General features: G+C 40.6%; 1 protein-coding gene across 1 annotated transcript; it reads right to left on the bottom strand.

Annotated features, from left to right (window-relative positions):
- Nucleotides 1-1,254: 1,254 nt before the first annotated feature.
- LOC110933582 lies at nucleotides 1,255-13,273 on the bottom strand. The gene is made up of 3 exons (XM_022176797.1): nucleotides 12,682-13,273; nucleotides 12,398-12,595; nucleotides 1,255-2,312 (listed from the first exon to the last, which is right to left on the bottom strand). Exons 1-3 carry the CDS (start codon nucleotides 13,271-13,273, stop codon nucleotides 1,255-1,257), a joined length of 1,848 nt encoding a protein of 615 aa, XP_022032489.1.
- Nucleotides 13,274-13,868: the final 595 nt, after the last annotated feature.

The following is a 13,868-nucleotide window of genomic DNA, read 5'->3' as shown; positions in this document are numbered from 1 at the left end:
ATTGAGCTGATATTTTATTGATTCGTCGTGATTTCGACTTGAATATTTGAGTGCTGTTCGAATTCGGACTATGCTCTGTTATTCGTTGTGAATCCGTTGAATTGTTAAGTATTGCACTTTGTTAATCGTTGTGAGGGTTTAATCTCGTGAATTGTCGTAAATGTTGTATTGGTTGCTTACCTAATTACGCGTGCATTAGATTGTTAGGTTTATCAGTAGGCTAAACTCTATCCCATACCCTTACAATCAAGGAAGATAAGCAAACCGAGCAAAGCAAAAGCAAAGGTGAGTTCACAAACTTTCTACAAGGCACGGCCATCCTCCAGAGGTAGGATGCCACTCCACTAATCTTCGCACACATGCCTGTAGGGCCGCGACATGATGCGACGTGATACGGATACCAACCTTCGCACACATGTCTGGGAGACCGCGATACGGGCTAGTAAGCCAGTGAACCAACCGTGAATTCACTCAACTTTGTTTTTGACTCGTTGTTACATGCCTTGCAGGTCGTTAGGTCCCTAGCTTAAGGAGCTTGCACTGGGAGGCGTGGTCGTTGTGGGAGAACTTATATTAAAACTTATGTTTTGCTTCCGCTGTAAACTCAAACTATGTTTTGACACCAATTGTATTGTGGTTGGTTTTATTTACTTAAATACGTTGTTCAATATGATTGGTGGCTATGATCCTGGGCATGTCACGCCTCCAAGGCTGGGGTGGGATCTTGGAGGGGTGTGACACCTAATTCTGTTGAATATACTTTAATGCGTAAATACTTCGTTATAGGTTTCTTCGAATATAAACAAAAATGATACAAAGTACGTGAAGTAAGATAAAAAGATGATAAACATAAAAACCTCACAATCCATTGAATATCTCTTTATATACAACATTCATTGTTTTATTTGTAGGCCTGCCTTCATTGTCAAGTATTAGTAACTTGATTCCATCTCGTCTTGTAACCCTGGATAAAGCTACGTACAATTGACCATGTGTGAAAACAGGTTGTCTTAAGTACAAACCAACCTTAGATAGCGACTGGCCCTGGCTTTTGTTAATCGTCATCGCAAAACATAGCGTTATTGGAAATTGCCTCCTTTGAAATGCAAAAGGAATCTTTCTGTCCGAAGGTACCAAATTCATTCTTGGTATGAATGTCCGAGAACCAATATTTCCACCTGAAATTATCTCAGCTTCAATAACACGGCTGTAAAGTTTTGTCACCTTTAACCTTGTACCGTTACACAAACCATTTCATTGGTCAATATTTCGCAACAACATTACTAGAACACCAACTTTAAGCACTAACCTATGATTTGGTAAACCAGACACTTTAAGACCATTCAGCACGTCGGGTGAGTATATTTTTTGCTGATCAACATTGCCATCTTCAGTAGGGCATAGACTGTCAGAACTAAGATACTCTTTTTCTTCACCTGGGAAAACTGCCAACAATCTGTTGTTAATCTCGTGAACAACCTCATTCTTAGGCGCAAGTATAGCTCTGTTACTAAAGTAATTACGATCATTGTAGTTCTCCAAGATTGACGGATAGACAAAATCAATCAGGCTAGAAATTGGATCAGATATGCTGTCAATTAAAAGCTCAGGTGGTATTTCAATTATTGCTTCTCCATCATTGGAACCACCAACATTTCCCTCACCAACGTCCAACAACCATTTTGCAAAATTACTGATCTCTTCAACTTCAGATGATGGTCTTCCAACGGTTAACCTCATGTTTCTAGTTAACGTCAACAACTTACACTTACTCCACAGATAAGACGAACACAATGAGGCATTCACAATTTCTTGTCCTCCACCGTTTGGAACAACAGGTAATATTTTCCTAAAATCACCACCAAATACAATAACCTTTCCTCCAAATACAACATCAGACCTGGATGAATTAGATATATTGAAAATGTCATGCATAGTTCTATCCAAAGCCTCAAATGCATGTTTATGAACCATAGGAGCTTCATCCCATATAATAAGTTTGGTCTGTTGTAGTAATTTAGCTACATCATCGTCAGGTTTAATGTGACAAACGGAATCCTCATTAAGATTCAAAGGTATATGAAACCTAGAATGCGCCGTTCTTCCTCCATCCAACAGCAATGATGCAATTCCACTAGATGCAACGTTTAATACGATCTCACCTTTTGACCTAATTGCAGCAGACAATGTTTTCCATAAAAATGTTTTACCAGTCCCGCCATAACCGTAAACAAAAAATACTCCTCCATTGTCTCCATCAACTGTGTGACAACCCGAACTTGCAAGGTCAGTATTATCTTTGCCTCGCGATCCTGTTTCATGTTATTCGCTTTTATATTCCGTACGACAAAGAAAAAAATAGTAAACACTTGTGACTAATTGCTAAATGTATAATGTGTTCGAGTAATCGTGTTTGAGTGTGTGAATCGGGCCGAATCTTGTGTTGCGTACAGGATTGGGCCGCACCCCAAACTATTGAAGTCAATATGCCTTGCCTATATGTTGCTTGTGTGATTCGGCCTTGATCGTTAGTATGGACTGTTGTACCAATATGTTTTGGCAGCCCATTTAATTGGGCTTAAGCATCATCACGGCCAGAAGGTGAACCGCCCCAATTCTTAGCATATATTTTTGTACGTAGTATATTCTTGATTAGTTTGAAACTCAAATAAAAACCCTATCTCCCCAATAATGGTACGACGGCAACGGAACACACCCCCCTTGCGAAGATTGTTGTGATCGAATACTTCTTTTCCCTCCTTGGTTAGTATAACTTCTTAACGTCTCAAACCTGATTCTTTTGTCATGTAGACATAGTGTAGCGATGCATGTTCTTGTTGTTGGTTATGTTCATATTTGATGGGTTAATTGTTACTTGATAATAGGGTTTGTTAATACGGTATTAACCTATGATCTTACTGATATGATTTGTGCTATAGTTATTATAATTCTCTTACACACCTAGATGTAGATAGTGATCATGATTTTGATGTTCATAATATGTGACATGGTTGTGCGCTGATTTTGATGTTCATAATATGTGACATAGTGGTGCGATGATGTTGATGTTCATAATATGTGATGAATATGAAAGTCTAGTAGGTTAGTTAGAACAATGATTTAGGTTCACATGGCATGACATATGACTGATGGTTTTCATGTAGTGATAAATTGGTAGTAATGTTTGTCAGATCCACTAAAGTGGGTAGGTCCAATAAGCAATAGAATTCACATACTTGTTGCCAAGCTTACACGTGATGGTCTGATGACCATGTGAATGTATTAATTGATGAGAATGATCATGATGATTTGGAGGGATATACGTGTAAGCGAACACTGATTATGATTATAACTAGATTTGATATTGTTATCATTATATGACTAATGTATGGGGTTGTTACTGTTACGTCTGATATAGGGCATGATCAACTATTTGATTTATAAACATATGGTTAAAGCATGATTAATTGTTGATCATTTTTGAAACTGTTAGTGTGCGGATGTACATGACACGAGTAGGGGACAGTAATGATGGTTTATGTGGTATTATGTGGCTTATGATGGAATGGTAACGCACGGGCTCTAAACAAATAAGTGTTGAATGTAGTTTATGTGGGTTGAATAATAGAGGATAATAGATGAGTTGCATGATGTGATTTCTTCTTAGAATTGCATGATGTAGGTGATGTTGGGTCACTGTTTGAGCATTGAACGCATGATTGGGATTGTTGGTTTGGACCGAATACCTTGACAGGTCATATGCTTATTGTCTGGGCTGATGTTTGGTATTGGATTGTTAGAAAGTATTGGATTAGCTTATTAGTTGGGCCACATGTAACTACTGAATATAACCTGAATTGTGATTCTCGGCCACAACCGAGCCAATTCACAGTTGGGCCGCGACAACAACACGGGGCCATGAGGTTCCTATGCACACAACCCAGCTGGGCCGTAGCCAACTGGGCAACGTAACTGGACTTGGGCCAGCAACGTTGGGCCAAGAAGGACTGCCAAGGCAGTGTTTGTGCCTAATATTATTTGGTGGTCAATGAACGATTGTTGTGTTAATAACTGTGGTGCATACATGTCTTGTTATTTGGGTCAAACATGTTTAATAGCTGAATTGAATAGAGGACTAGTAGATTATGTATGAATGCGTAAAACATGCTTGAGTGATTACATGTTAAGCATTTGGTTGATATGCGAGGTGCATGAATAAACTGTTGTGAAATGGACTATATGTGTGCGTTATGCGAAAGATGATTATGCTTGATGTGAACCTTGAATACGTCAATTTAGTTGTAGGAAAAATGCATGAAAAACTGACTATTATTGGTAACCCTTTTAGGACATGGTTGTTCAACTGTTAATCAAGTAAATAATCTTACCGAGCAAACCACAGGTGAGTTCACTACATTCGAGCATGCGTCCCAGTGGTTGGGGACAGTCAGTGGGTATCCCGTGGAGGGATAAGTCTTTTGGGTTAAAACGGGTATATTGGTTAATATTCTCACCTATCATTCTTGTAAGTCCCTTATTATTTTACCTGGAGGGTAACGGGTATTAGTTGGTAGCGCTACTTAGGTTTGGCACCCTCACACCGCTCCTAGAGAGGACGGATGTGAACTAATGACCCAGTCGGGCCCAGTACTGGATAGGAGTACGTGGGAAAGGGCAGTCATGTACATCAGGAGCCGTCTTGTTCGGAATTGAGATATTAACAATATTACTTGCATTGTCAGTGAATTGTTTTACATACAACCGGTAACAAACGTTTTATAAAACTGTGAACTCGCCAGCTTTGTCTGATACACTTGTTACATGCTTGCAGGTCGTTAGGTATCTTGGATTTGGGGAACTTGCTGTCTGGAGTAGCTGGAGTGGTCATGGGTCGACTGGAAGGATTATGTGATTGATTTCATGAGACCATACTTTGGTTATGAAACAATTTAACTTGGTTTACTATTTGCTTCCGCTGAACTTATTGATTTTCATTTTAACTTGTTGAGTATATTTTTATTAATAATGGGGATTTTATTTATAACTTGTATGGGTTCAATGTAATTGGTGGCTCATTATTGGTACGTCACACACCTATCAGGGACACTCCCTAGGTGGTATTTTGAGGGTGTGACAGTTTGGTATCAGAGCCACGGGTTATAGTGAACTTGGTTTTAAAACGTTTTTGAAAAACCAGACTATAACCGAACATTTCTGAAAACAAGAATACGACCATGACACTCAGCTCCAGATAGCAAGGTTCGTCTCTCGTTTACTCATTGCACAGCATAACTAGTGAACACTTACATATGATATTGCCTGTGATTGCACGTTTAGCACAACAATATGAGTGCATGTATTACTTGCAAGTGTTAAGCGGTTGATAGTGTGGTGTTACCCTAGAGATTCGTGACCCATGTTTTGTGATATTCTTTGTTTGACATCTTAGTTTGAGGAACCATTTGACAGGAGTTAGGTGGAACTGAGATGAGCATGCAAATCACAATACTATTGTGGGTGCACACATAATAATAACGTGCGGTGCATGCGAGTCCCAGTGAGGCTTAACAAGTGAAAAAGGGGTCCCGTCCTGTTATTAATCTATGTGAAACACAACAGTCTATAAGAGTCATAGCAGTGATTGTCTTTTACTTGAACGTGATCTTTTCACTCCACTCTGAATCCTTACGAATCTCGATGCTATCGAGTATTACCTGAACACCCATTTGAATGCCTAGTGAACCGTGTGGAATGCTACGTGCTTGTGCGAACATCCCTGAGATGGATATCTCAGCGTCGAAATTCTTGGTCTATACCTTCCTCGCCTATCTTTGTTGGAACTTAGCGCGTTGAGGTCTTAGGTCCCGAAGTGCGATCACCCCTGCAAACTCTCGTAACATACCGTGTATTGTTCAACCAACTTGCTAGATCGATGGACAAGAGGATGAACGTAGCACTTTACCGACTTCAGTATTTGGACGGCCCGGATTACCAGCAACGAACATCAGCAATTTGACTCCAATTGAATCTTCAACCCTAGCCAACGACTCATGGGATTCAACTCTTACGAATCAATCGGGGCATGAGCAAAGACAACTGATTATAGTGTGGAATGTGTGACTACCAGCACCGTGATTAGCGCTTTCGGACGTGACATAGAATGCGAACGGATGGACTTGGTTAGTGAAAGGTCTTAGGGCTCCGTTTCAAGAAACGACATTAGAAACAACAGTCACAGCAACATCAAGGTATTTGTAATCATGGCCTACAGTAGGGAAATGGAGGAACTTACGACATGGGTTGGCTGTTTTTAGAATCAAGACGACAACAACCAAGGGAACGACGGTAGTACTCATAACAAAAACAACACTGGAAATGACGCTCGTGGAAGGGCATTTAGACTTAGCGTGGGCGACGCCAGGAGTTTAGCAACAAGGTGGCCTGCACGTTATTGGTAATTAGTCGCTTCGTCTCTATTCTGACTGACCCTGATGCTTCTCGAAATCAAACCTGTTGTGGAATCGGCCGATGGCAAGACAATTAAAACCTTGTATATTCGTTGGGATGCAAACTCGACCTTGTGGGACAAGTGATCAACGTTGACCTTCCTTCTGCTATCCTTGAAAGTTTCGGTGCAGTAGTTGTGTAAGTTGGTTATCTAGATATCGTGTAGATATACCTTGTGGGAAGAAAATTTTGCGTCGCCGTATATCTTGAAGTGCCAGAGTGGTGTAAAGGTTAGTATCATCTCAGCAAAGAAGGCCAGAAGTGTCTACGGAAGGATACCCCGCTATGTTAGCACACGTTACTAATATTAAGACTAAGGAGGTGAGGATTGAGGATCCACCAATTGTTCGTGATTCCTCTCGGCATGCTACTCGAGGAACTTTCAGGTTTACTTCCACAACTGTTGGGCAGAATCTCAGATTGGTCCCACGCCAGAGGCAGCCTTAATTCTTCGTACTTCTTACTGTCTTGCGCCAGGAGGGATGCAAGAACTGTTAAATCAACTACAGAGACTGTGTGACAGAAGTTTTGTCGGACCTAGTTTTCGCTCCGGGGAGCCCCATTTATATCCGTTAAGATAAGCCTTTTCGTATGCATCCTGATTATCGAGGACTCAACAAAGTGGCAGTCAGGAAATCGTTGCCCGACCATGTATTGACAACCTGTTGACTAGTTGCGAGAGTCAAGCTCCCATTCGAGGATGGGCTAACAAACAAACTATCATCAGATGGAAGTCCAATGGGAGAACGCTCTTAGAACGGCATATCAAACGCAATGCGGCCAGTGCGACTTTGTACACTATGACCATCGAGATAATCAACACACCAGCAGCTTATGGACAACAAGAATCGACCGTGTTTATTGATGACGTTTGGGGTTATTTCCTGGAGGAAGGGATATCATGGACGATATCTATATTTACCTTAAGGCTCCTGAGGGAGGAGTCATTACATGTGAAGCCTTGTTAAATGTAACATCTAGATTCGAGAGATGCTTTTTGATCATGTAACCAACGAAGTGGGAATACGCGTGGATTGTGCTAGGATCCATTTTGTTAGAAACTGATTGACACCAAAGATTCCTTCGGGGGTACAACAATTTCTTGGTTTCGGTGGATGCTATTGTAGATCATCACAGGGTTTTCGAAGATCGCGCAGCTTAACCCCCCTAAGCATAGCAGGGTGCTGTGTTCGTGGGAGACAAAACATGAGAACATCTTTTCAGCTTTCGAAATCCCAACTCTGCAATGCACTAAGCATCGTCTTTACCCGAGGGTGCGGGTGATTTAGTGGTATACCATGATGGTTCGAATCAGAGCCCCAGTTGCGCGCCGACGCAACACGAGAAGGTGATGACGTACGTAGTGGGCTTACGAAGAATGGTTTCGCGAGTCACAACCCGCGGTGGAAACCGTGGTCTTTGGAATTAAGTGGGAGGCATTACTTGGACGGTACCAAATGCACTACCTAGACCGATCACAAGGGCCTCCCGTGTGAGCTAAACATGTGATGGCACCGTTGGATGGAACTTCTGAATGAATACAACCGTGAAACCTAGGCGTGCACGAGCTTTGCAGCTTACTATCGACTCTAACATACCTGATCAGACTCGCCTTGTTCAAACTGAAGAACTGAAGGAAGAGGGTTCTAAAGATTGACCCATGCGGGGCATGGGGAAGCAACCTTTGGTAGGTCGGACGATATTTGCTACTTCATGGAACGAATATGGGCCTCACCATACAGCAACCTTAGGGAACTGGTGCAGGCAGAGCACACGGGTCTCGATATCTTATTCATTTGAGTTTTGATAGGATGTATTAAAAACCTGAAGACCATGTACGAGTGACCGGGCCTGAAGGCCCACATAGCAACGCATGAGAACGATGTTTGACTTGTGGGAAAGTCAAGGTGGAATATTAGCAACCAGAAACGCATATATGGGAATGGGAACAGACTACCATGGATTTTATCACTGGTCTACTTACAACTCGAAACGGAAACATTATCACCTGGATCATCGTTGAAGGACACACATTACCAGCACACTTTCTTGCAATCAAGAAAACTGACGAGTCTTCACAGTTGCGAATGTTCCTTTGAGAGCGGCGGTTTTTAGGCATGAGGTGCCAACTCCTGTTACCTCTGAATTTGATCTATGCATGATTTATGTCAGGCAATACACAAAACCTTTGGCTCACGTCAGGACCAGAGCATTGCTTATCGCCGTTGGGCAAACGATCAGAGGAAACGAACTCTCCTGGCACTCGAAGACATGCTGTGAGCATGTGTGTGACTGGCGTTGGTGCAAATTGGAAGGACTCTTACCTATGGTTGAGTACTACTGCGGCAGTTATCGTCTTGGTAACCAGACAGCTTTATTGAGGCATTACATAGACAATAATGCCAACCTTCTTGTTATAATTTGATGGTTGACAACTTAAAACTTTTGGGAAGGTAGTTTGGATCGGGAGTCGATTGGCGGCAACGCGTGACCGTAAGGAAAGCTGATAAACTTGGGAAACGCTGGGAGATTGCTGTAGGCGAACGTATCGTGTTGAAAAACTCACCCTAGGAGGGTGTGGAATGCTTGGGAAGCATGCTGAGCCTAACTGACGTCACGATGGACCATTCAATAGTCTGGCAAGAATCGGTAGTGTATGCGATGTAGTCAAGGTTCGTTAACCTAGTCGAATTCCAATCGTGAGTGTTCGTTGGAACTCCAGACGTGGATCGGAGTTCACGTGGAAACGCCATAATCGGATGAAGCTCTAGTATCTTCAATTGTTCAAACAGTTGTTTCAACCTTGGACGTCATTGACAAATTTCGGGACGAAATTTCTTTCAAGTTGGGGATGATGTAGTACCCGAGGAAAATCCATAGTCATCCTGATCTAACACCTTGTTGTTTGGGATACTTGTCAAATTTCGGGACGAAATTTCTTTCAAGTTGGGGATGATGTGACAACCCGAACTTGCAAGGTCAGTATTATCTTTGCCTCGCGATCCTGTTTCGTGTTATTCGCTTTTATATTCCGTACGGCAAAGAAAAAAATAGTAAACACTTGTGACTAATTGCTAAATGTATAATGTGTTCGAGTAATCGTGTTTGAGTGTGTGAATTGGGCCGAATCTTGTGTTGCGTACATGATTGGGCCGCACCCCAAACTATTGAAGTCAATATGTCTTGCCTATATGTTGCTTGTGTGATTCGGCCTTGATCGTTAGTATTGACTGTTGTACCAATATGTTTTGGCAGCCCATTTAATTGGGCTTAAGCATCATCACGGCCAGAAGGTGAACCGCCCCAATTCTTAGCATATATTTTTGTACGTAGTATATTCTTGATTAGTTTGAAACTCAAATAAAAACCCTATCTCCCCAATAATGGTACGACGGCAACGGAACACACCCCCCTTGCGAAGATTGCTGTGATCGAATACTTCTTTTCCCTCCTTGGTTAGTATAACTTCTTAACGTCTCAAACCTGATTCTTTTGTCATGTAGACATAGTGTAGCGATGCATGTTCTTGTTGTTGGTTATGTTCATATTTGATGGGTTAATTGTTACTTGATAATAGGGTTTGTTAATACGGTATTAACCTATGATCTTACTGATATGATTTGTGCTATAGTTATTATAATTCTCTTACACACCTAGATGTAGGTAGTGATCATGATTTTGATGTTCATAATATGTGACATGGTTGTGCGCTGATTTTGATGTTCATAATATGTGACATAGTGGTGCGATGATGTTGATGTTCATAATATGTGATGAATATGAAAGTCTAGTAGGTTAGTTAGAACAATGATTTAGGTTCACATGGCATGACATATGACTGATGGTTTTCATGTAGTGATAAATTGGTAGTAATGTTTGTCAGATCCACTAAAGTGGGTAGGTCCAATAAGCAATAGAATTCACATACTTGTTGCCAAGCTTACACGTGATGGTCTGATGACCATGTGAATGTATTAATTGATGAGAATGATCATGATGATTTGGAGGGATATACGTGTAAGCGAACACTGATTATGATTATAACTAGATTTGATATTGTTATCATTATATGACTAATGTATGGGGTTGTTACTGTTACGTCTGATATAGGGCATGATCAACTATTTGATTTATAAACATATGGTTAAAGCATGATTAATTGTTGATCATTTTTGAAACTGTTAGTGTGCGGATGTACATGACACGAGTAGGGGACAGTAATGATGGTTTATGTGGTATTATGTGGCTTATGATGGAATGGTAACGCACAGGCTCTAAACAAATAAGTGTTGAATGTAGTTTATGTGGGTTGAATAATAGAGGATAATAGATGAGTTGCATGATGTGATTTCTTCTTAGAATTGCATGATGTAGGTGATGTTGGGTCACTGTTTGAGCATTGAACGCATGATTGGGATTGTTGGTTTGGACCGAATACCTTGACAGGTCATATGCTTATTGTCTGGGCTGATGTTTGGTATTAGATTGTTAGATAGTATTGGATTAGCTTATTAGTTGGGCCACATGTAACTACTGAATATAACCTGAATTGTGATTCTCGGCCACAACCGAGCCAATTCGCAGTTGGGCCGCGAAAACAACACGGGGCCACGAGGTTCCTATGCACACAACCCAGTTGGGCCGTAGCCAACTGGGCAACGTAACTGGACTTGGGCCAGCAACGTTGGGCCAAGAAGGACTGCCAAGGCAGTGTTTGTGCCTAATATTATTTGGTGGTCAATGAACGATTGTTGTGTTAATAACTGTGGTGCATATTTGTCTTGTTATTTGGGTCAAACATGTTTAATAGCTGAATTGAATAGAGGACTAGTAGATTATGTATGAATGCGTAAAACATGCTTGAGTGATTACATTTTAAGCATTTGGTTGATATGCGAGGTGCATGAATAAACTGTTGTGAAATGGACTATATGTGTGCGTTATGTGAACGATGATTATGCTTGATGTGAACCTTGAATACGTCAATTTAGTTGTACGAAAAATGCATGAAAAACTGACTATTATTGGTAACCCTTTTAGGACGTGGTTGTTCAACTGTTAATCGAGTAAATAATCTTACCGAGCAAACCACAGGCGAGTTCACTACATTCGAGCATGCGTCCCAGTGGTTGGGGACAGTCAGTGGGTATCCCGTGGAGGGATAAGTCTTTTGGGTAAAAACGGGTATATTGGTTAATATTCTCACCTATCATTCTTGTAAGTCCCTTATTATGTTACCTGGAGGGTAACGGGTATTAGTTGGTAGCACTACTTAGGTTTGGCACCCTCACACCGCTCCTACAGAGGACGGATGTGAACTAATGACCTAGTCGGGCCCAGTACTGGATAGGAGTACGTGGGAAAGGGCAGTCATGTACATCAGGAGCCATCTTGTTCGGAATTGAGATATTAACAATATTACTTGCATTGTCAGTGAACTGTTTTACATACAACCGGTAACAAACGTTTTCTAAAACTGTGAACTCGCCAGCTTTGTCTGATACACTTGTTACATGCTCGCAGGTCGTTAGGTATCTTGGATTTGGGGAACTTGCTGTCTGGAGTAGCTGGAGTGGTCATGGGTCGACTGGAAGGATTATGTGATTGATTTCATAAGACCATACTTTGGTTATGAAACAATTTAACTTGGTTTACTATTTGCTTCCGCTGAACTTATTGATTTTCATTTTAACTTGTTGAGTATATTTTTATTAATAATGGGGATTTTATTTATAACTTGTATGGGTTCAATGTAATTGGTGGCTCGTTATTGGTACGTCACACACCTATCAGGGACACTCCCTAGGTGGTATTTTGAGGGTGTGACAAACTGCGTTCATAATTTCTTCGTATACTGAACGTTGTTCATCCGTTAACAAATTCACCTGACCTTGATAAACATTTTGTAAATCTGTTCTGTCGTATGCAAGCTCTTCGTTAATCAATCGGCAGCGAAAGTTATCTAAAGATGAAGTATCCGGGTAAGGCATTGATACAAATCTTCGAAGCGATGAATTATTCCGAGTTAAAAACTTCTCGATTTTGCATAAAACATATTTCTTTAGTTGCTCATCAGGAATTGATAAACCTGTGAAAAATCAGAACCACATTTAAATTTAACTGTAAATTTTTAGTAACTGTAACAAAAACATAATATGAAATTTATAATTTTACCTGAAACACGATGATACTTTGAGAATCTGTACAGAAAATCATCTGCCATATACTTCCATGTGCTTTCCCAGACTACTTCAGGTTTAGATAAAGTGCTTGACAGTAACATGGTGGCGAATAAATTGCGAATATATCCTGCGCTACCTGATATATTTGCTTCTTTGATGGCCTCAATGTACTCCGAGTCGTCATCCAACAAACCAAGCGCATAGCAAGCGTCTCTAAAAGTATCGTACACTCGACCGTTAACTGTTTTAATATCATCAAACGATGTTGGTCCTTTAACTTTGTTAAGAAGAATTCTTAAATAGTACGCTTCACCGGTAGACGGAGAAACGGAATGAATTCTTCCAATTGTTTTTCCTTTTATTCTCGGAACCCATATACGCTGGTCAAGCTTCCACACATAAAGACGTGGAAACTGTACATATGTTAGTGTACGTGCAACAGGGTCTTTAGGATCTTGATTACGTTGCATCCAAGACAAAAACATTGATGAGTTCATAGATGGTTTGTTTAGCACTTGATTAATATCTTCATCAGGACCGAAACAAACTGTTTGTTGTCTAGGAAGATGGAAAGGCAACCTCATAACAGAAGGACTCCTATAATTAACTTCATTCGAAAAAAATCCTCCAAGAGGCTTCACAAGCCGATATATACCTACAATCATAATACTCTTTAATTTCATCATTTTCTGCTTGCTTGTTTTCATTATTGCTCGGAACCACAGCAACTGTTGCTCTATCAGGACCTTTATTAATATATTTGAACAAATACTTTATTGACGCCACATGGTTGCACCATTCAACGTTTATATGCGCCTGATATCTTTTCAAAAGTTTTTTGTTGTAAGGTACAACACTTCTGTTGTCTAACTCAATTCTATTTTTTAAAACGAAGGAACCGTCATCTCTTCTTCTGTAAAAGGGAAATCCGTTACAATCCAAGGTTGAGTGATCTTGAAATTTCTTGGGAAAACCTTTTGAACATTTTCTATCAACCATACATGGAGAGCTCATTCTAGCGTTACCACATGGACCATGAATCATATGCTCTTTCACAAGCGTATATAGTTCTGGGTCTTGGTTTATATCAGGGATTTCTGCAGAAATAAACTGATCAATATGGTCTACAGTTGGAAGTTTGTAATCATTCTCCATGAATAAGCACATATGCGCATGAGG

Source organism: Helianthus annuus, chromosome 4 (assembly GCF_002127325.2).
Source record: "Helianthus annuus cultivar XRQ/B chromosome 4, HanXRQr2.0-SUNRISE, whole genome shotgun sequence".
In the NCBI taxonomy this organism is placed as follows: domain Eukaryota; kingdom Viridiplantae; phylum Streptophyta; class Magnoliopsida; order Asterales; family Asteraceae; genus Helianthus; species Helianthus annuus.
The sequence above is the reverse complement of the archived record's forward strand: the minus strand, read 5'-3'. Positions and strand labels throughout refer to the sequence as shown.

Excerpts from the sequence above, each read along its gene's own strand:
- LOC110933582 (XM_022176797.1), bottom strand. The coding sequence starts at position 13,273 with ATGAGGTTGCCTTTCCATCTTCCTAGACAACAAACAGTTTGTTTCGGT. Across the intron at positions 12,596-12,681 it reads AAAGTATCATCGTGTTTCAG|GTTTATCAATTCCTGATGAG; the intron begins GTAAAATTATAA and ends GATTTTTCACAG. Across the intron at positions 2,313-12,397 it reads TTTACAAAATGTTTATCAAG|GATCGCGAGGCAAAGATAAT; the intron begins GTCAGGTGAATT and ends AACATGAAACAG.